Here is a 23,644-nt window from a genome sequence, read left to right as displayed (position 1 = left end):
ATACTTAGGAATATCAGGCATCTCAGCCACCATGTTCTGCTCTGGCTTGATTCCTCTCTTTCCTCCAGACAGTTTTCTCTACTGAAATTAGGATGCTGGTTCATTTGCAAACATCAGAAGGAAAAGCCTTGCTTTTTGTTTTTATGTGATAGCTGCATAGAGCCCCAGCAGGACAGAGAGAAATACTAGCCAGAACTGTTAACCTTCCCACTTCCCATAACTCAGCTGTACTTCCTTCCTTGATACATATTTATAATTTAATACAGAAAAACATTTGTCCTCTAAAAAATCAAAAGAAGAGACAGAATTACACGTAAACACTGTCATATATCTATAAGGAGTAGTAAATTATTAATCCTTATCCAATGTATCTTCCATCTTTGAAAATGTATTTTGCAAAGGGGATATTTGCTTCTCTGGCCTCCCATTAAATTTATTGGACAGCCCTCCACTTGGAGATGGTTCTTTTCCAAGAAACATGACACCATTTAGCTTCGCATTGCTATTTGAAAACAATGAGGAACATTTGCAAACAATGAGGAACTAAGAAAATCACTGATCAGGGACTTTAAGGAGCAGGAGTAGCAAAGTTTAAACCTCAAATCAAATCATTTTGGCCCTGGACATTTTTAAATGAGGCTTTTATTCACCCAGTCAATGCTATTTGGCCCAGAGGAATTCTATGGAGAACCAAAGAATAAATAATATTCATAGTTTCCTAAGAAGGGTTAATGGCATGCAGGATGGCACCTGCATTTTTTCAGGTACATCCTCCAAAAATAGTGTTTTTCAATCTTTCTAAAATTCCAGTGATCATATTCTGCCTGTCTTCCCCCACCTGTGCCCATTTTTTCCCAGTTAAAATGAACCAAAATGACTTATTAAAATGGGGGCAGGGAAAGTTTTCCATTATTTCTTGAGATCATTAGAGTTCTCTTAGACATTCCAAGCTCAAAGTTGGGTCCAAAAGACAAGACTTAACATTTACAGCTGATTTTTGGTCTCTATGAGAATCCAAGGTTATCTTTTCTGAATTATTTATAATTCACAATAGTTAAATTCCAGCACATACAATGGGTATTCTTCCCCACCCCTCCTCCTCCCCTAAGCATGCTGAGTCTGAATTGGCCCTTTGCCGGTAGAGTACTGGGCCAAATGTGGAGAAGCAGAGGTTTCTGGAGCTATGCCATTGGTATAGAGATTTCATCAGTAATGAATCCATCAGTGAAGGCAGTGGTCAGGTCTAGATCAGAGTCCTATGACCCTCCAGCCCTCACACTCACTTCAGGTGATCCATCAGAAGCTAAAACTACTGACTAAGAGGATCTCTGACAACCTGAAAAAAGACAACAGGGCCAAAAAAGGAAGGGCTGAGAAGGCGATATCAGGGATGAAGCTACCATTGACCTTGGAACAGAGAAGCAATATTGCCTGACCCATTGCTCTGGGACCAGCATAGCCAAGTGACTGCAGGAATCTACATACTCTCTATGTATGTCTCTACACTCACAGAGCACAAAAACAAACACATAAGGAAGCCACCCAAATCACCAGGCTGCCTGAAATTCCTTGTTCTTCACAAAGAGCCTCCAGCCCAGAAGTTCAGATTCTCCCTGCATTTATGTGTTGCCTTCAGGCTGCCTAAGAAATTGAGAAAGGTTAATGCCTCCTGAGAACTTTGTCCCCAAAGATCAAGTTTCCTGACTTTCTCATTGGTAACCCTTTAGGAACGCTTTTGGGTTGCTGAGAAGGATACCATGTAGGGAATTCTGAATTAGGACTGCTCTGACTTAAGAGAAGTTCTGTAAGACCACAGGGAACATTTGTGGTACAAACCATAGCTCCCTGCATAGCAAACCAATGTGCAAGAAAAGTTCCTCAAGTCTGGAGGAAAAGCAGTGCTCCCTGGGGTGAGCATGGGCAGTGTTTTGAAATACCCAATTAATTTGGTTCAATTCAACATGCATATATTAAGTGCCCACTATGTGACAGACATTGTACTAGATGCTGGACATAGAAAGACAAAAAGAAAATAGTCTCTACCCTCAAAGAGCCTGTTTTCTATTGAAGGGAAAAATGCATACGCAGGAAAAACACTAGCCATTTTCTTGGAAGCAAGCACATAGAAGGTATTTAATATTAAGCTTTGATTCTACAGTGGGATGGGGAGGGGGCATTGAAAGGTGAAAAGCTGATGTAAAAGGAGTTAACAGTCCCTAGTTAACTTAGCAATTTCTGCAGGTCTGAATTCCTTACTGGGTGTGTAGACATACAGGAAAGATAAGAGCATTGGCAGTATTTCAGAGCCTTGCTCAGAGCCCTAAATGATGTCAGGAATATTTGAATTTTTCCTGGACCTAGAAAACACCTAGTGGCAAGCCAAAGGTGATGTCTCTATCCCTGGGCCTACTCCCTACCCCTGGGGATTTCTCATTCCACCCCCAACCCTGTGTAGCCAGGTTATTTCTTAATTAAGAATGTACCTGTATTGGGGACAAGAGAAAGCTGGTCTCAGACCAATCAGCTCCACCCATCAGGTGCTAAAAGTGGACAGAGATAGGCAATAAAGGGAAAGAACCAAGGCCCTTGCTATTCAAATAGCAAGTCTCCGGCCATTGGGTTGGTTTCCTATTTACCTTTCAAAGAATTTGGCCTTGGAAATTGGTCCTCTAGGACTGAAGAATCATGTCCCTCTGATTTTGGCAAAGTCAGAAAATGGTCTGTTCCATACAGTAACTGGAGCCATGACAAACCACATTCGTGGTACAACTGGTATGCTCTGAGCATCTTGGGGAAGCATGGAACAGTAAAGTAGAAGTAATTCCTTTTTTCCTGAGACATTATTTTCTTCATGAAACTTGCCCTTCAGTATTGTGACAGACTTAGACACTCATGACTTTTGTTCCTGATTGATATAGACAATTTCATTCAATTTTTTTTAAGTCAGTGGAAATAATGCCCACCCAAATTCTGATCTAAAATTCCCTAAATTCCCTAACAACTTCTGAGTAGCTAAAAAAAAATTAATGGATTTATCAGATTAAATTTAATCAATTCAAACACCAATGATCTGGAATGATGATCATTCAGATACAAATTAACCATCCATAAGGAAAGGGTTGACCAAACAAATCAAAACAAAGGGTGAAATGTCAGTAGAAAGTGAGGGAGGGAAGAAGGAAAATTTAAGTTATTTAAGAAGACAAATTATTTTGAAGCATCCTAAAGCCACTCTGGAAGCATCAGGCTCAAACAAATGAGCAATATGCTAATTATAAATGATTGTTATCAGTCTATTAAAGTTGATCCCTCAAGGAATGTGGCTAGAAAACCTAGTTCTGTTTATTCTGGATGCTTACTTTCATCTCCTTCTTTGGAACTCAATATTATTGCATTTCTTCAAGAACAAAGCAGAAGGGAGACTTTTTCACCAGTTCTGTGCCCTCTACCCATTGCTAGTCCAAATTCATAGACTTTTACTCTCTATTTCTTAGAATATTTCAATCCACAAATAAGTGTATCGTAGGGCACATTTCAAGTTCAATACATGAATGGCCAGATCATATGGCACGTGCTAAGCATGAGACATTATAAGAACATTATTTAGTATCAACATTATAAGAACATTCTAGAGCTCTAAACAGAATTGCCTTCAGCTGCACTTGATTTCAGAACTAACATTTGGGTTATTAGGGCTTAGGTCTGTTCTTCAAACATAGAAAGCATTATCAGGAAAGAAAAAGAATGTTCTGCATGAAATGAAAAATCTAACTCTCAGTGGCAGGTCATTCCTTCCTTCCCCTACAAAATGTTCTAGAGATGGAAAGAGTTGTTTTTTCACTAATGAAGGGATATTTTCAAAGGTTTTGGGAAATGTGGGGCAAGCTAAAATTATCCAGCAATGTCCCATCCCAATTTTCTTAATGAAGAAAGAGCCTGATAAATTTTCTTTAAAAAGATACAATTGACAAGAGGTCAGGGAAATGAAAAAAGGTGATGATGTTAATCTAACCAAGAACGAATCTTCACAATGTTAATTATCTTTGGCTTTGATAGACCATAATATAATGATGATAATTATGATAATAATAATAACATAACCCAAACAAAAACATAAACTAATCGTTTTTGTTATCATTCTGTTTATATACACACGTACATTTTGGGTATAACTAGTAACCTGTAACTATGGAAACGGAGGCTGCCAGCACACCTGTGATGACACTGATACGGGGCCTGTATGTGGCTGTCATCAGAAGTATGCTCTCCACTCCGATGGCCGGACATGCATCGGTAAGTAAAACACCGCTTGAAGCCTGTGTTGTTACCCGCTGCCATAGGACAGAATAAGCCCTTTCCTCTCGAGTGAGATCAGAACCACTGGGCACAAGGAGGGGACTTGGGTGAGCCAAGGTGCAGTTAGTTAGCTGATACCTAATTTCCAAAAGAGAAGAGCCAGAGAAGCGCTTGGCCGGCGGGTTTGGTGGCACAAGCCCGCTTTCCCTAGGGATGGGAACCATTCCATACTGCCTTTACTAATGTCATTTAAAAGCTTGGAGTGAGGAGTTCCTTGGGCATTTTAATCCCTTCGGCATGTTTCTGGGTCCATTCTTGGGATCTGCTCATTTGTTGCATGTTACATGTTGCTATAATGTTTAAACAGCCAAGATCCCAATAATGAATGTCCTAGACATTGACCATAGTCCAAAATGGTATCCAAGTCATGGTGAGAGTGGTTTGCATAACGTATCTAAAGATGTCACCTGTGTTCTTCATTCATCTTGGGAAATCTGGAAAGAAAGAGATCCCTTTTGGCAACTAATCCATTTGAGAAGATCTAATGGACCTGGTCTATTTTTAAATTGGCCAATCTAATCCCTGCGGTGTTTTTCTGGGTATCAGTCGAAAGGTAAATTTTATCAAAGAAACGAGAGAAGGCCTAGCAATGATATCAGACAGTGTTTGGCTAGGAGAAGGAAGAAGGGGCCTTGATATTGTTTCTCATTTCCCAGATGATATAAAGTGATGTACCTTTCCCCTCCTTCTACCACGGATTTTCAATTTTGTGAATCTGCTTCTACAAAAGAGGTTTCCCTTGCATAATGCTGAATTTCTTGCACAGAATTGCTTTTTTACTCTTTATTTTTACAGTCTGTAATATCTTTCCTCCTGGTGCATATTCTTGAGCCAGAGCCTGAATATTCCTACTGGTTTCATAATATGACTAAACCTCTTTTATTTATCTGAAAATATTTGAAAATAATGGAATTTTATTTGAAAACAATGACAATTTTTAAATATGAGGAACAGGATTTTCAGAGTTCAATGACACTTGTGAAACTTCCTCTCTCTCTCTCTCTCTTCCCCTTTAACATTAGAGGACCAAAGCTAAGTTCGGTTTGATGGGGGAAAGAGGGGCCAGTTCTTATTTGGGTCTCTGTGCTGTCTATCATGGATGCTCTTTGGTAACAGCAAAAGGGCTGCTGCAGGGGATTCCCAGAGCATGCCCATCAGGAAGGGTTGGGGGAGGCACGGCAAACCCGCGCCAGCTTTCCTGCCAGCACCTGCATGCCGTGGAAAGGGCAGAGGCTTTAATCCTGGGACGGAAAGCCACAGTGTACTCATGCTGTCCCCCCCACTACTGTCCCCACTCCCATCCCCTGTGACTTGCCCTCACCCTGCCCTTCTATGTAGTATCTTCTTAGAGAACACTTTTACTTCATTATCCCTGCTTTCTGGTGATGGTTCCTGATTGCCTGTCTTGTCTGAGAACTGACGTACATTAATGATTTTCAAGAGCCAAAAACAAAACAAAACAAAACAAAACAAACATAAAGCCTCTATTGCAGCCTGATCCCATCTAGAACCTGTTTCCAACCCTCTCATTACAACTGACCCATTGCAATGTAGTGTTGCCCCCAATCTCTATCTGCCCCCAGCCCCAGCCTCCTCTGTCCATCTCCATGCCCTCGGTGTTTGCCGTCTTTGGTGCTGCAGATTCTGGGCACCGCTGCCAGAATGCAAACACCTGCAGTGCCAGGGGGACGCTCTGGCTCTCTAACACATTTTGTCTTTGTTCTGCTGACTTATCCTCATGCTCCTCCTTTTCTTTTTTCTCCATTTTTCTTTTCTTCTTTTTTTCTAAAATGTTTGCTGCATGTGAAAGTGCCTACTTACATTTGTTTTTTAAAGTAACGTTCCCTGCCCTCCCCTTTTGCCTCTTCCCTACTCCTCCTTCAAATCATTTTATTTACCCAGCTGCTGCTTCCCTCCGGGTTTGCCTGGATCAGAAGCCTTTCCATTTCTTTTGCTTACTGATCATCCTTTTCCCCCTTCTTTCCTACCCTGGGAATGACTTTTTCCATGTATTTCTAAGCTAGCAGAGGAAGGCAACCCAACTAACCTTTCCCATGATCCTCTGGGAAGCTTCTCCATCCTGCCCCAAAGCTCTGCCCACTAGGAATGACCTTCTTTGTCATCTCTTCCCTTTCTGCTGCATGCTCCTAAAATCACTAAATCACTAAGTCTTCCCTTGTCTCTCCTTGAATGTGTAGCACGTAGTGTCCTATAGACAACCAGGCAACCAGCACTGCCCGAATTGGTATTGGTTTTGGTTGTGTATGTATGTAGGTATGTGTGTATGTGTGTGTGAGAGAGACAGAGAGATAGATGGGTACAGAGAGAAACAGAGAAAGACAGAGGAGAGGAGGAGAGACAGACAGACAGAGGAAGAGACAGACAGAGAGAGAGAGAGATGGGCACAGAGAGAAACAGAGACCGAGACAAAGAGAGATAGAAGACAGGGAGAGAGAGAGAGAGACAGACAGAGAGACAGAGGCAAAGATACAGAGAGAGCCAGAGCCAGAGAGATAGATGGGTACAGAGAGAAACAGAGAGAGACGGAGGAGAGAGAGAGAGAGAGAGAGAGAGAGAGAGAGAGAGAGAAACAGAGACCAAGACAAAAAGAGACAGAAGACAGGGAGAGAGAGAAAAACAGAGACAGAGACAGAGATACAGAGAGAGACGGAGATAAAGAGAAGATAGAGAGAAGGGGGGAGAAAGAGAGAGAAAGAGAGACAGAGACAGAAACACAGAGATGGAGAGAGGAGAGACAGAGACAGAGACAGAGAGAGCATGAGAAAATTGTTTTGTTTGTATGTCTATTTTGGTTTTGTTTGTTTGTTTAATTTGCATGCCTGTTTGACACAATTTTATGTCATTGTGTACCAGACCCATGCCCTCCCATCACCGGATCCTCTGCTCTTCTCTCCTTGTCCCGTGCCCACAACTTTCAGACCTTGGTCCTTTCCAGGGGACGCCTTATTTTCTGTCACCACTGGTCTGTTTTTACGTGTCTATGGCATTACTGTCTCCCTGGAGTATTGGGCGCTCTCCCACCTGGACTTGTTTCACGTGTACCTGTCGTGCTCTCATTTCTCATCCTTTCTTTCTCCCCCTTCACTTCCACTTCCCTTCCGTCTTTAGAACAGTCTCAAAGGGATTTGCCCCCTTGCAGGGCTTAAGCACTCTCATGACTCACTTCTTGGTCTTGGTTGGTCAAGGCCAAGAAACTGTCTTAGGCAGTGGAAAACTGGGCTTCTCATTAACCAACTGCTCCGTATTTGTCCCTTACTTGTGTTTTAGAGAAGGATGAGGCTGCAATTGAGAGTACTGAGTTCAATACCACGTCAGTAGCTGATGTGGACAAGCGGGTGAAACGGCGCCTCCTCATGGGTAACACTTTTCTTCCACTTCCTTTGTTGTGATGACACTTTTCTCTATATGTCTTTGTGTGTGTGTGTGTGTGTGTGTGTGTGTGTGTGTGTGCGAGAGAGAGAGAGAGAGAGAGAGAGAGAGAGAGAGAGAGGGAGAGAGAGAGGGAAAGAGAGAAAGAGAGGGAGAGAGAGAGAGAGAGAGAAGAGAGAGAGAGAGAGAGAGACAAAAAGGGAGAGAGAAAGAGAGAGAGGAAAAGAAAGAAAGAGAAGAGGAGAGGGAAGAAGGGAAAGGGAGAGGGAGGGGAGAAAGAAAGAGAGGAAAAGGAAAGGGAAAGAAAAAAGAGGAAAAGAGAGGAAAGAAAGAGAAAGGGAGGGAGGGGAGGAAGAGAGAAATGAAAGAGCGGGTGTATGTGGAGTTTTGCTCTTGGACTAAGCTCATCTATTCCTTTTTTTTCTTTTTAAAAATTTCCTTGTAAAATTTTCACCTACCTCAAATTTATTCATGTGCTCCCCTCCCCTTCCTCCCCCCTCCCCATAAGCCAGAGCTAATGAATGCCCCGTGATCTCTGCCTATAACAAAATGTTTGCAGTTAACGCCTTACTAATGTCACTGATCCAAGCAAAGTCACACTGAGGCACAGCAGCAAAATCCTAACACTATAGATTAGAGAGCTAAATGGCATGTTTCTGATCCTTATTTCCCCAAGTGGATAGAAAAGCACCACTTAACTGGTTCATATTCCAGGAAAAAATCATTGTCTAAATTGTCTAAATGCCTGTGACACTTAAAATGATCACATCATTCATCCCATCTGTTCATTAATCCATCCTACCATTCATCCGATAAACATTTGCTGTGTGGCTCCTTATATAAGATGCTATCCTAAGCATTCCCAGTAGCAGGATGTTATTAAGACCCTTTACCTGTTTTAAGAAACTCACAATCTAACTAGGGAATGACACAGACACAAATAATTCTAAGTCAAAATATCACAAATACACTGGAAAGACACAGTGTCACTTAATAAATATTTGCTGAAATACAACAAGAGTTCAGATGTAGGAAACATTCCAGCTGATGGATGAGAACAGAGAAGCTTGCCTTATGAAGAGGCCAAAATGTGAAAAATCAGGATTTACAGAATGGGAGGAGCTATAAGGTGCTTTAGAAGTTACATAGTCCTCTTGGGAAAAGAGACTTGATCAGGATCCCATCAGTAGAATAGAGTTCTGCTCCTTACGCCACATTTCTAACTGGATTGGACTAGATCATCTCAAAGGTTCCTTCCAGCTTTAAACTTCTGTGACTGACTGATTAAAGAGTTTGGTCCAAGAGCAAGTAGCAATATCTTGGGCCACTAGGGGAAAGGTTTCTTGAGTTGAAACAGGAAGTCCATCTAAAACAATAACCCTAATGATCAAAACAGAATTTATTTCTTTTTTGCTGAAGCAATTGGGCTTAAGTGACTTGCCCAGTGTCTGAGGCCAGATTTGAACTCAGGTCCTCCTGACTTCAGGGCTGGTGCTCTATCCACTGTACCACCTAGCTGCCCCCGAAACAGAACTTTAGAACCTAGTCCACTTCAAGTGGGGAACAATCCCCAAATCTCAGATTTGCAGAACCAGAAGGTGGCTAGGAATCTGAACAAGATCTCCTGTGTGGGATATCTGGTAACTCCCTGGTCCCCAGTCTTTTCTTAGAGACTGAACTAAGGGAGCATTCTTTCATCCTTTGCCTCCCTTCCTTCCCTGGAGTGCTGATCTCCAGGATCGCAGAATACAGAGTCTGGGGCTTGGGGGTTTCTGCTTTTAATGTCCTCTCACCATACAGAGCTGAACATCTTTCCTATGTAAGGCTTGTAGGATTGGAGATGGAGGTTTGCAATCCAAATGAGACAGCTCTGGCCACCTAGTTTGGAAGGAACCCACAAGGAAAGGTCTGGCTCTTCCTGGGCTATGTTTGAAACATGGTAGAATGAAATGAGGGAGTGAGAGGACCCTATGCAGTCTCATACATCTAGAAGTGGAGAAAGGGTAGAATAGGGGTTCCTAGTTATCAGGCAAAGGAAAGCCTTGTTCAGGTGTGGATTGAACTCATTAACTACTGAGGTCTTAAATCCCATGGCTCAGATTTAGTGGGCATTTATTAAACACCTCCTCTCTGCCAGGCACTATGCTGGAGGCAGAGAGGATTAAGACCCAAATCAAGCAGTTCTGGTCTTTAAGGAGCTTTTCATAATGACATTCTGAGATCACTGTTGTGGGAGTTAAAAGAAGTTTCATGAAAGTGAAGACCCTTAAGAAAGGGGCCTTAGAAGGGTTAGGAGCCATGTGGGAAAGATGATCAGGGAAGATATCCCAGGCTAGAGGGATCAGTGTGAACAAAGGCACTAAGGCAGGTGTGAGTATGTAGTATGCACAAGGTCGGGCTAAACTGGAAAATGATTTGGATAGGCAGTGGGGAAATAAATGCAGGCTTTCCTCTGTGAGCCTGGGCAATCACCTCACTTCTCTGGGCCATATCTTGCTCATCGATAAAGCTTTGAGAGCTTTGGAATAGATGATTTCCCCAGATTCTTTCCAGCTTTAAAACGACAAGCTATTGTGATTTTTAAAGTAGTTGAAAATATTATTAGAAAAATAAGATGAGTTCTATCTTGGGAGAGGGGGCTCAAAAGTCAAGAGAAGGAGTCTAAACTCCAGTGGTTGTCAAATGGGGAAATATCATGGGTTCCTAAAAGGGGGCACAATGCTAGCAGTAACTTAGGAAGAGACTCTGGAAGCAGGTACAGAATGGCTTGGTGGAAGACCAGGCCCAACTTAGAGTAGCGTGATGGGGAAGTGACTGAAGCAGGAGGCTGGACTCCTCTGTTACTAACCTCTGCAGCCTTGGATAAGACACTGGCCTTGAGGGAAGACCGAGTATACCCCTCGTAAAAGAATGAGGTAGGAGGGGGTGGAACGGAAGGCCGCTTTCTGCTCTGGCAGTCTGTTCAGTCCTAGACTAGAGCAGAGCTTTGAAGGATGGGAAAGGGCTCAGCGGGTAGGGATGGAAGGAAAAAACCTCAAAGGGACAAGGGGCAGCACAAAGCAAGGCAGACTAGGGGGAGAGTACATGTCCAGAGAACAGTGAGTGAGATGAAGGCTGCGTGAAAAGAAGGAGCGAGAGAGAAGGCTAGAGGGAGAGGCTGATGGCAAAGGTGGAGGCTCTCAGCAGTGGGCAGCGTGAAGTCCCCAAGGTCTTGTGCAGGGGGCCATGGGCTCGGAAGGAAGAAGCCTTGTAGAGGGGAAGGCTCCAGGAGTGGGCCCCCAATGCAGTGTGGGGACTGAGGGCCCAAGTGACCTCCCTCAATTAAAGTGAGGAATGTGGACAGTCAGGAGGAGAACCCAGTCTTTGGGCTCACAATCCACTGCATTCTGGCATTGGAGGTCACAGGAGCCCCAGGCACCTTCATCCCCCTTCTTGGCCTTGGACCGGCTTCTAGATCCAGTTTGTGAGGCCCAGTGGTGATGGTGACTGCCATCCTTAGGGCCTATCAAACATCCTCCATCCATTACTTCATTGATTCCAAGTCACAACTCAGTCAGATAGATGGGTCACACACACACACACCCCTTTACAGGGGACTAGAGGGGACCAAGGTCACCCACCCTCTAAGTGTTGAAGCCGGGATTGGGACCATTTAAAACTCCTCAGTTCCTCTCCCCCCTTCTCCCTTCTCAGGTCATTTGCGTAGGGACACTGTAGATCCCCAGTGGGACTCCATGCATTTACCAGAACTCCAACTATGGTTCCCTGAGTGTATGAGCAAAACTCCAAAATGGTTTCAAACTGAAACTCGCAGACACCTTCCTTCGGGATCTTCAGGAGCCCTCCATGGATACAGATTTAGACTCTTGCTTACTAGATACTCAAAGCAGCCAAAGGTTCACTCCCTGGTCACGAGCCTCGGCTGGTCCTTGGGCAGCGGGCACTGGATCCTTTCCCAGCCAATGCTCGGCACTTTGCCAGCTTTCTTGGATCTGATGGTGCAGCCTTTGAGAGCAGGGACAGGAGCATCAGAGCAAGATGAGCAGGGACCTTTACCTTACCAGTACTATGTAATATTATATCTGTCACCATCATCCAAAGAGCCAAGTGGGTGCATTGGGCAATCCCTCTATGGCCGTGGTCATGGGACAGCCCTACATGAGGGGATACAACTCAGCAGCATTGACAAAGATTTGCTTAGAGAGCCGGGGGACAGGAGGTCCTAGAAAGTAGGCAGAAAGCCTGGGTTTGGAGGCCAGACTTGTACACTGACTGGGAGCTTCAGTTTCATTCACAGACATAAATTAAGCATCTACTGTGTGGCAGGCACTGCTCAGAGCTGGGAATACCAAGATAGCATTTACCAAACTGTTCCTACCCACAAGGACTTATATTCTGGTGGTGGGCGGTGGGGGAGAAGGATGTATGTACACAAGGAAGTAAAAGAAAAGGATACACAAAGTAATTTTGAGAGAGAGAGTAGGAGGGCGGAGTGGTTGGGAAAGGTCTTGTGTAGCACCTAGCCCCTAAGCTTTGAAGAAAGACCAGATGAGAAAGAAATGCATGGCAGGCATGAGGGACCCCCAGTGCAAAAGCACAGAGGTGGGAAATGAGCACAGGGCATAATCAACAGCTGAGAGTGCAGGAAGGGCAATAATGTGACATAAGAGGGAGAGGGAGGTGGGAGCCAATGGCAGATTCAGGCTTTTGTGTTCTCTTCTAGAGGTAAGTCGATTTATTTAATGGTGACGATGGTGATGACTTCCATCTAGATAATTTTTTTCCCCAGTGGTAGGGTATCCTCTTTGTCTCTGAATCCTCTGTACTTGGCACAGTGTTGGGTGACTAGAAAGCATTTCATTGAAGATTATTGCCTGCCTTTGTGGTGTGGGACTCACATGAGAGCATGTGCTAAGGAAGCCCTTAGCAATCTTCAAGCAGTAGAACAATCCCAGCTACCGGGATTCTCCCAGTTGATCTCTATTTCCTTGTCTTTAAAAGGACAACAATATTGTCATTCCTCTTCTCTGGCTACTGATGGGGATCTGATCAGTTCTAACAGAAAAAAAGAGTCATTTTCTGTAGAGTATCTTTGAGAGAAAGTGCGGCTGTGCTCATACTTTCTAGAGGCAGTGGAAGCTGATAGAACAGAGGCTGGCTTCCATTCAGAACAGAACTGGCTTCAATTCTTAAATCTGAAGCCAGTGAAGAGTGTATTGCCCTTTTGGGAGAACAGCATACTCACTGGTACAGCCACTAACCACCAATCAACAGGTACTTATTAAATACTCACCATAGGAATAGAACAGACATTAGACACTTATCTAATCTAATCTTCTTTGAATTAGGAAAAAACCCACGTTGACCCAGCCCTGTCACAGAAAAAGCCTGGAAGGGTACTTGAGAGGTCTTGTCCAAATCCCTGCAAAAATGGTTGAATCCTTTCTAGACTGCACCCAACTTTGGGCCATCTAGCTTCTGCTCATGCACATACGTACAGTGTCAAAGAACTCATTGTTTGCCAAAGCAAATCCATTCCACTGTAGAACTGCTCTGACTTTTATGAGGTTCTTCCTTGAAGTGAGCCTAAAATGACTCCCTGGAACCTTCTGATAAAAAATGAACAGACATTTATTGATAAGCATCCACTGAGCACATCCCACTGAGTGAGACACTGGGAGAGATACACAGTTTAGAAAAAAGGGGAGTCTTCTCTCTTGTAGAGTTCACAATCTTGGGGTGAAGGGTGATACTATCAAACTTGCTATTACACAATACATATATCAGAGAGGGCCAAAATGCTGAGTAAAGTCCCAGGTTTGGGGGTAGAGGTATCTGGAAGATAAGAGTGGAGGTCAGTCTTTACAGGAAGATTTGGAATGGTTTCACAGAGGAGGTGACAGGTGAAATAATGGAGGGAGGGGATGATGAAGAGTGGGAGGAGAAAAGGGAAAACCATCAGACCCACAGTACATTCTGCACTCAAAGGCAAAAATGGGCAGGGAATGTATAAAGTGAAGCCTTCTCTATCAGTCACTTCCCTTCTTTCTCATCTCTTACTGCCATCCTAAAAACTTGTCCAGTCAGGTCTTTTCCTTCATCTGGCAACCACAGCAAGAGACAAGTCTATTTCTCTTCAAATCACTTCAACAAGACACTGTCCGAGGTGTTGGGGGTTCAGAGAGCAACAAATGACAAAGGAATGTATATTCCATGGGGAACACAAGATAATCTGAGAAGAGTAAAAGCAGAAACCCCTGGAGGAATAAGAAAAGGCTCCCAGGTTTAGCCAGAGTCACAAAACTAGTAAATGTCTGAGGCTGTATTTGAAGTAAAGTCTTCTCAACTCCAGGTCTAGCTAGCACCCTACGGCCCTTTAACTGTAAAATAATGATCATAACACTTGTACCACCCCCTCAAGGTGTTACTGTATGGAAATCAAAGGAGATACTGTTTATAAAGTGCTTTCTGAGCCGCAAAACACCTCAGAAATGCTTAAGAAGGGGATGCCAAGGGTGGAGTGGGGAGTAACCCCTGGAAAGTTTTTTAGTTTCCCTGTTGACAAAGTGCCAAGGGTTGGGTTCAATCCTTCCCAGGACATTTGGATTCCTACTCTGACCTGAATTAAGATCCTAGCCCTAATCCTCCCTAGATTGGTGGCCTGGGGTAGGGAGCCACATCTCTTTGGTAAGCCTCCATTTCTTTATCTGTAAGAGACAGAAAAATAACTTGTGCACCCTCTCCTTGTTAGGTCTATTGGGAAGAAAGTCCTTACTAGGGAGAAAATGGTGTTATAATCAGTTTCATGATTCATGAAATTCTAGACCAAACTCAGGGAGACAGATCTGAATGACTGGTTGCATCTAGCACAATTAAATTTGGACTCATTTGTTATTTCATACAAAATGAAATAATAATCAAGCCAAACCCAAATCAGAAGGAAACATTGGACTGAAAAAAATGGCATCCAGGAATCTCTGGCAGTCCATCCTTCTGCCCTTGTTACAGGGTTACTGTAAGAGTAAAGTGTTTATTGGGGTAAGGTAACAAGAGAAGGAAGTGAGAAAGAGAGAAGGCAGGGAGAAAACACAGCTATTTTCAGCTCTCAAGTTCTCTACTTCTGGCCATGTGAAGAAATGGGAATGGTTACCCCAGAAAGGGATTTCCAAAATAGTCCAGAAGAGCCTCTGGGACATAGCTGATTAAGAGTCCTGGGAGTTACCAGTTTGGGGGAGCTGGAATTGTGATCCTGCCAGGATGGATGTACTCTCATTAAAATTGATTATAAGGCCATCTGTGCTGAGAAAAAGACTTCTGTGGGCTGGCATTGGAGAATAATTGTCAAGTGCTGTTAAATGCTCCCAGAGAACTAATGGGCTAATGTCACCCAACCCCACACCCTCATCACCACCTTGTTAGCACAGTCTGAACCAGGGCTTATGTCACAGGCTAAGAACCAGCTCCTGGTCAAGCCCAGGATAAAATGTTTTGGAGCTATCAACAAGACTCCTCTTGTTTTAGGTCATGTCAACAAAAGCACAGAATCCAGAGGATTTCCATTGACTTCTGCCTTGCTTAGGTCACATTTGGAGGACTGTGATGAGTTCTGGATACCATGGTTTTTAAGAGATATTGATAAACTAAAATGAGCCAGAGATGAGGCTTGAAACCTCCACACAAAAGATCAGTGGAAAGAACTGAGAACACTTAGCTCAGAAAAAAAGAACCCTTCAAGGAAAAAGAGTATCTTCGGGTATCTGAAGGACAACCATGAGAAAGAGGAAGGCTTTGTTTTCTTTGGGCCCATAAAGGAGACCTAAGAGCAATAATGGGAAATTAGAGAGGAGCAGATTTTTGCCTGGATATAAGGAAAGCCTATTTATTGATGAGAGCTATACCCAAGTGGAAAACTCTTTCTCTAGAAATCCCAAGTTCTCCATAACCAGACAAATTTAATAGAACACTGGGTAGAGACTAGATAATATTTGTGGCAGATCCTACAAAGATGATTCATGATAAGGGCAGGGTTCATAGGTTGTAGACATCAACAATATCCTCCCTCATCATTTTCCAAATTGAATAAGACTTAATTTAGCTGCTGTTCATCTCCTAGCACTCTGCAAGGACCTACGATATGAAGACCCTCCCCCCCCAAAAAAAAAATCTATATACTTAAGGAGCATGTGCTTGGAGAGCAAGGTAGGCAAGGTGGAGGATGTATATTAAAAATTCAATACAAAACCTATCTGTGGCAGCCAGTGGAATGTGAATTGGAAAGAAGAGCAACTCCTGTCAGGGAGACCAATTACACTATTATAGTGTAAGAATATTACAATCCAATGTAGAAGTGATTTGGGACTCTATGAGGACGGAGGCCATGGTGAACACAAGAGAGATGTGAAGATAAAATGGTTGAGCAAAAGCAAGGAGTCAAGGAAGAGTGGGAAGGAGCAAACTGAGTGCCAAGAAGAAAGTTAGCAAAATAGTGGGAAAAATAAGTTAGAAAAAGGGGAAGGCATTTGTCAGGGGAAAGATGATGAGTCTAGGTTCTGTTAAGTTCGAACTACTATGGAAATCCAAAGAGAGATATCACTAATGTAGAAGTAGAATTCAGGACAGTGACAAGAGATGTTTTTTGAGGATCTGGAAATTGGCTGTTTCCTGGTTAGAGTGAAATTATGAGAGTTGATAAGCTCACCCAGAGTGTAGATAAAGAAGAGAAAAGAGGAACTTAGAGCCTTGGAGGCGGTCTGAATATGGGGGAAAGAGGTAAGAGGGGATTTGACCATTTAGGGAAAGTGGATATGAAGAAAAGTGCAAATAATGGCAGATGATATCTTAATCCCAGGCTGGAATATCAGATACAGGCTATAAGAATTATAGAGGTTCAAAAATGAGGGCTGAAGAGCTAAAATCATCCAGACTCCTTGAAGGTAGGATCTCATTTTAGAATAGTGTGAGGCACCCAGGAGGGACTTAATAAGTGCTTATTAAACTGAATTGTCCAGGAAACCTTTCTATATGAGATAAACCTTTGACCTGGACCTTGAATGTTAAGGGAAATTTTCATCCCTCTTCCTTTTTCTTGCTCCTTATTCCTTCCCTCTACCCCCTCATCCTCCCTTCTACCTTTAGTCACTACACATGGACATGACTCTGGGGAGGTGGATACATGTTTGGACCCCCCAGAAAAGGGCTAAGTCTTCCCTTGTTTCACCCCTCAGAATGTTTGGAATGTTTTGTGAGATGGAATGGCCTGAGGAGGTAGGTGGAGCCAACTGAAGCACAACCTGTACCCCACAAACACATACCAGCCAAAGCACTTGGAACTATTCCTTAAAACTGTAGTCTTTCAAGACCTGAAGAAGTGGGACTCATACCAGGAAAATACCTACATCTGAGGCCACCTTCTAAAGACTGAGTAAAATACTCCAAATGTGATGCCAGGTGATCATGGTAGTAGTTAAGGAAGGCCGAAAAGTGCACTTGTCTACCAAATTGGCAGACCAGGGTTCATATTTGTATGAACTGAGGAAAATCATCCTGCCTCTCTGGGCCTCAGTTCTCTCATCTGTAAATGAGAGACTGAACTGGATGACCCCTAAGATCCCTTCCAGTTCTAAATCTAACCTTACCTGTGGTCTCTAACATATATTCTTGTAAAGACCTTCTGGCAGTCACCACAAATGGAAGTTTTAGTGTTTAGGAAGAGAAAAATCAATTTTTCTGGCAAGAGGCATCAACCTTGAGGGTCCCTTCAGTGCTTCAGGGGTACTAGTTGCTCCCCAGATTCATGGCCCTTGGAATTTGGATAATTTCATTCTTAGTTTGATTTCAAAGTGGCAGAAACAGAACCAGGGAAGCTTCTCGGAGACTTTATTAGTTATTCACTGTCTCAGGGGGTAACATGAAAACCTGTGCACCTTGATAAGTGTTTTCTATTTATTAAGGTCCATAACATTAGGAGAGAGCCTAATTTTTTGGTGGAAGTGGGACTGTTTGAAACAAGAAGAAAGTTGGCTAATAGAAGCCACCTAGAGTGACAGTTCACTCCCAGAGGCTGTAACAATGACTCTTCTTGCCACTCCCTGAAAGCCTTGCCCGACCAAGAGTGGCCAAAGGACCATTTGTCAGGTGTGTTATAAATCTTGTCCAGCTATGAGTTGGATTAATTGAAGATCTTTCTGATTCAGAAAGTCTGTGGTTGTGTATGTTTCCCTAAACTCAGAGTCACTAACTAGGCTTTATTTAAATACTTACCTCATTGTAGGATATTTTCTAAATCTCATATCCCATCACTTCAGTGACTCCCTATTGTCCAAAATGTAAAGTTCCTGATCCTCAATCTAGCATTTAAGTCCTATCAAAATGTGTCTGCAATCTTACCTCCTACCATTCCCAATTCAATGCAATAAGCATTTGTTTAGCACCTACTATGTTCAAGGCCTTGAAGCCTGTTTTTCCTGACTCCCAGCTCAGCACTTTGGCCAGGATGCCACAGTATCTTTCAGATTTCATTAACAGACATTCTAAGTATCTGGTCCTCCAATGTATGTTCAGGGTGACCCTTGAAGATTCTCCTGGCACAAAACAAACTCTGATAAGACCAACCAAGCTGGAAAAGAGGCTATAGACTTCTTCCAGATACATACAGACCAGAAAATAGACTCTGAGACCAACTTCCATGTCACAGCAAAGCTCACCCTCAGTCACCTGACCAGAAGATGGTGAGTTCTTTGATCTCGACGACCCACAAAACAGGTTAAAGTATAACATAGCCCTTGGTCCTGGGCATCCCCTTTCCACTTCTGCAATGATAGGGACAGGCACAAAACAAGGAAATGGGGGCTCCAAATTACATGGTTTCCAGGCTAGCTCTGAGCAGGGATTGAATTCTTGGTTCTTTGTACAAGCAAGAAGATGCAGACCCCTAGAACAGGGTCACAACCACAGTGTCATTCTCCTTATCCATGCCACTCAAAGATATCAAGAAGTTGTAAATTAGAGGCAGCAGGAAGGTCCTTGCTTTCCTCAGAGCAGAATCAAGGAACTGGCTTCATTGCACACCCAAAGGCACCAAGGAAGGCAACTCATGCGTCACAAGGTCAGTCCACTTTTCAGAGCTCACAATGAGTTTAGGGAAATTGCCTCCTTAAAGATAACTATAGCTTCTGTTCAAACACTGTGGCAGAGGATTATGAACTAAAGAAATGCTACACCGAGCTTGTCTGGCTCCTTTAAGACAAGAGACTCTAATATCAAGACAAAGACAAGTGCAGAAGATGATGAAAATTGTATTGGAAAATAGGATTGAGAACAATAAAGAGAGAAGAAGATTCTTCATTTCCTTCAAGAGAGGTGGATAAGAGATATGTCTGTCATATTTGACATCCCAGAAGATGTTCTGAGTCTAATCCAGGCAGGCTTCTCTATCCAAGGGAGTTTCCTCAGATGTTTCTATTCTCACAGGTCACATTACTCATTGATCAAGCCCAGGAATGTTGCAAGGGCTTCTTGGTGAAATCCACAGGAATACAAAAGAAATTGCTCTAAACATCCACACTATAGAAACAAAATGGACAAAAGCACCACTAATTTTAGGACATATAGGCCTGTTGGTCAATCAACAGATGCATTTGGGGCAGCTGGTATAGATGAAAAATAATCTGGGCCCAGACATGAATACAAGAAAGAGGTTAAGTTTTATTACATTTGAGAACTTCGGGGAAACTAGACAGCGCAGTGGATAGAGAAGCAGCCTTGGAGCCAGGAGGCCCTGAATTTAAATTCAGCCTCAGACACTTAACATTTACTGTGTGAGCCTGTCCAAGTCACTTAACCCCAACTGCCTTCCCATAAAACAAAACAAAAGGGAGAATATATATAGTACTTTCAAATATATAGTGTTAGCTATGTTTGTTTGCATACATGTATGTATGTATAGTACTAGAGGAGCTGGGTACCACAGTAAATAGAACACCACATCTGAGTTCAAATCCAGCCTGTTATTTACTAGCTATGTGACTCTAGTCAAATCACTTCATCCTGTTTGCCTCAGTTTCCCCATCTGTAAAATGAGTTAGAGAAGGAAATGGCCAACCTTTCCAGAATCTCTGACAAGAAAATCCCCAATGAGGTCGTGAAGAATTGGAAATAATTGAACAGCAAAAAAAGGAAGAATCCTGAATAATGAAAGCTACTCCAAAGAGGAACCCTGGGAGATTCCCCCTCACTGGAAGGGGCAAGATGACCATTTGTCATAGTTACTGGAAAGAGAAATTCTTTGGTTTAACTATCAACCAGATAACTTTGGAAATCCCTTTTAACTTGACAATTCCATGATTTCTTCACCAATTTTATTGGCAACCGTAACAATAACAGCTTACATTTATAAATGCTTCATTGTGAATACTATAGTATTGATTATACCAGTTAAATGGTATAAATTTCGTTGTCACCATTTTACAGATGAGGAGACTGGGGCCCAAGGAAATGAAAGGATTTGATGAAGAACACACATCTCTTAAGTGGCAGAGCTGGAATATGAATAACATCTCTGATTTTTAATCCAATGTTCTGACAGTACAAAGACTTCCTTCATTACTCCTTTCAGAGATTCCCAAAATATGGGGAGGGGTGTGTTCCAAGGACTTTTGTAAGTTGGGATGAAAAATAGGGTTGTCATCATTATCTGATTGTAGCCTTTGGCTCCCTTTCCTCTGAAAAATGGATGACCTTCATTTCTTTTAGTAGTAAGAGTAATATACACATTGGAACAGCATGTCACTGCTGCCAATAAAATTAATAATAACAGTAATAGTGGCTCCAAATATCCCAGACGACTCAATAAGTGAACTGTACAGGAACCAGGCCATCACGACAAACCTACCTGTTGTCCATAACCACCAGGACAGAATAGTGATCCAGAAAAACTGAAGAACAATGCTTTGAACGTATGGCATTCTATCAAATATTTATATTCTCCAAGCTACTTGGCATGAAATCTTTCCCATCAGGGAACTGGGGAACAAAAGATCATGTGACTACATGATCTGGCTACACCAGATAGTGTATAGCTTCCCCTGATCCTTCAGCTCTCTCCAGGAGTTAAACCAGGTGGGCCGGCTCTGAGCTCACCTCCTGGTACTTTTAGTCAACCACAAAAACCACTTATTTTACCCACCCTCTATGGTTTATGCAGCCATATAACATCAATATGACAAAAGTAGGTAGCAATTGGCCCCAAGATCATTTTCATTTGAACCCATTGGAAAAAAAATGAGAAGAATGATAATAATGACTGACATTCACAGGATCCTAGATCTCAACCCAGAAGGGACTTTAGAGGTCATCAATGGCAAATGTCTCTCACTGAATCCAGAGCCATCTCCAGCCGTCCTGCTCTCTCTCTGGCCATTGGACCCAGAGAGTTCTGGAGGGGACGGTGAGGCAGCCCTCCCTCACTTGCATGTCATGGCATCACCTCCCTGACGTCTCTCTTTGAGAATGGATAAACAACAGTAGTTAAATAGCATTTATCAAGCACCTACTGTGTACTGGGCACTGGGCTAAGCACTGGGGATATGTCTGCCCTCAAGGAGTTTGCAGACTAAAAGAGAAGACAAAAGCAGCCAAGCACAAATCTGATCTAGACAGAATTGGTGGGCAATGAGTGATTTCAGGCATCAAGATTAGGGAAGGCTGGGAAAAGCGATCTGTAAGGTGGCTGGGGGCCCTGAGAGACATCAGCCTCTTCAGCTGGCTCACTCCTCCAGCTTGCCCCTTTGCTCCCCTACCTTTTCTATTCTGCTCTAGAGTCATCCACACACTGAAGTGCCTGTGGCTGCTAACAGCACACAGCCTTCCCGGGGGAGGGGAGGAAAGGAGGGGAGTTCCTACTAGAACCCCAAACTCCACTCCAAAAGACTCATGGCTTAATGGTAGAATTGGTTCTTCGATCCTCAGCACCAAGCACAAATGTTCAGCTCTGTATGGTGGGGGGACATTAAAAACAGAAACCCCCAAGCCCCAGACTCTGTATTCTGGGATCCTGAAGAGCAGTACTCCAGGGAAGGCAGGGCACATTGCAGGCATGTAATAAATATTTAATGATGGGATGACTGATCAAAAATTTCAAGCTTTATTTATTGCAGATGGGCAGGGAGCTTTTCAGAGGTCCTGAAATCTTGTGCCATAAAAGGAAATAAGCTTTATTTAGCACCTGCCCTGTGCCAGGTCCTGGGCTAAGCACTTTACAAATGCTATTCCATATGATCCTTACAACAACTTTGGGAAGCAAGTGCTATGTGATTCCCATTTGACAGATGAGGGAACTAAGGCAAACAGGGTGAAGTGACTTGCACGGGATGATACAGGCAGGGAGTGTCTATGGCTGGATTTAAGCTCAGGTCTTCCTGGCTCCAAGTCCAGTATTCTATGCAGCCCCTAGCAGCCTATAATTAGGAGATTGATCCAACCTTTGAGGGCACAGTGTTTCTCTGCCCAATCACCTAGCACTGATTTTAAGCATACTTCTTTGGGCGCATGTTGTCTTCTAGGATAGAATGTAAACTCCCCAAGAACAGGGGCCTTGACATTTCTGGATAGTGTTGGGCACATGGTGTATATTAAATATATGTTATAGGTTGTTTCTGGTTGGCTCATCCGAAGGTTCATGGGGTTTTATCATGTACTCCAAACCCCTTCCTTAGTAAGGTGAGGAAACTGAGGTCCATGGGAAAGGACTTTACAAGAGCTTGGGGAGAAGTAGTTTATTTGTCCTGGTGATTGGATTTTGGCCAAGCTCACATATGGAGCTGATAGGGAAGATTAACAACAATAACAATAATAATGATGACATTTCAATATCATTTTAAGGTTTGCAAAGGGCTTTATAAGTGTTATCTCACTTAATCCTCACTAAGAGTAGATAAGGACCTTGGAGAATCTAAGCCAAAGCCTTCATTCTAAAGAGAAGGAAGGTCAGGGCCTGGATTTTTGCACACACAGCCAAGAGCCAAAGCAGATCCTGACCTCCACACCTCTTCCAGATCCAGCACTATTTCCTCTGCATGAGCTACAGAACAAAACCAGCCTTCTGTCCAACATTGTCAATCTGCAAGTGACAGATTAAAGGCACTGGGACCAGCCCAGGCCAAGTGTGTGCTGGAGACACATTTTCTTAGTTTGGAATCGTAATGACTTACACCTGGAAAGAGGTGGGGAGGGGGAGAACCTTTGCTTTGATCTTCAGAGCTCCCAAGGGAGTCTGTTCATGTGAAAGATTTTTCAGGCATATTTCTGTGGATTAAGGAAGCTTGATTTGGAGCAGACCTTCCCATTCAGTCATTCATTCTATGTTCATCAAACGTTTATTAAGCACTTGTTCTCTGCCCAACGTTGTGCTCAATAAAAAGTTTAGGTCATAAGATTTAAAACTGGGAAGGCTCCTTAATAATCCCCTCTTCCACCCCTTCATTTTCTAGATGGCAAACAATGGCCCAGAGAGATTTTCTTACAGGCCCAAAGTTACAGATACACGGCTCAGTCCACATGTTAATTCAAAGCCTCGTAATGGATAAGACACAAACACCACTAATTATAACATATGGTATTACATGATGAACATATGGGGGAGCAAAGCAAGTGCTGTCTGAGGCTCTTGGGAAGGTCCTTACGATCCAGGGAACATCTCTTCTTTTCTTGGAAAGCTTGCTTAAGTGTGAGGCTCGGGGTCTTTTGAGTAACCCAGCCCACCTAAAAGAAATTACCTTTGTTAGATAAGGACCATATTTTAATTGAATCCATCAAGCAGAAGTAAGGATGAACAGGGCCTGGACACCACCTTGAATCAATTATAAATATTTCCATTGGGTGTGGTGGGAAGTCTGTTTTGATT

At 43.1% G+C, this 23,644-nt stretch overlaps 1 protein-coding gene across 5 annotated transcripts in view; it reads left to right on the top strand.

Moving 5' to 3' along the window:
• The window catches only part of SCUBE1 (signal peptide, CUB domain and EGF like domain containing 1), a 216,090-nt gene that overhangs the window by 126,928 nt on the left and 65,518 nt on the right, over window positions 1-23,644 (top strand). For 3 of the 5 annotated variants that reach the window (XM_031938459.1, XM_031938457.1, XM_031938456.1), the window contains 2 exons: window positions 4,177-4,293; window positions 7,645-7,734. The exons of 1 other annotated variant lie outside the window; for it this stretch is intronic. In XM_031938459.1, coding sequence (XP_031794319.1) covers window positions 4,177-4,293; window positions 7,645-7,734 — 207 coding nt within the window. The remainder of the gene's footprint in view (window positions 1-4,176; window positions 4,294-7,644; window positions 7,735-23,644) is intronic. One more of the 5 variants, XM_031938458.1, reaches the window with a different exon arrangement.

This window comes from Sarcophilus harrisii, chromosome 5, assembly GCF_902635505.1.
Source record: "Sarcophilus harrisii chromosome 5, mSarHar1.11, whole genome shotgun sequence".
Classification (NCBI taxonomy): Eukaryota; Metazoa; Chordata; class Mammalia; order Dasyuromorphia; family Dasyuridae; genus Sarcophilus; species Sarcophilus harrisii.
This window is presented reverse-complemented; position numbering and strand designations above follow the sequence as displayed.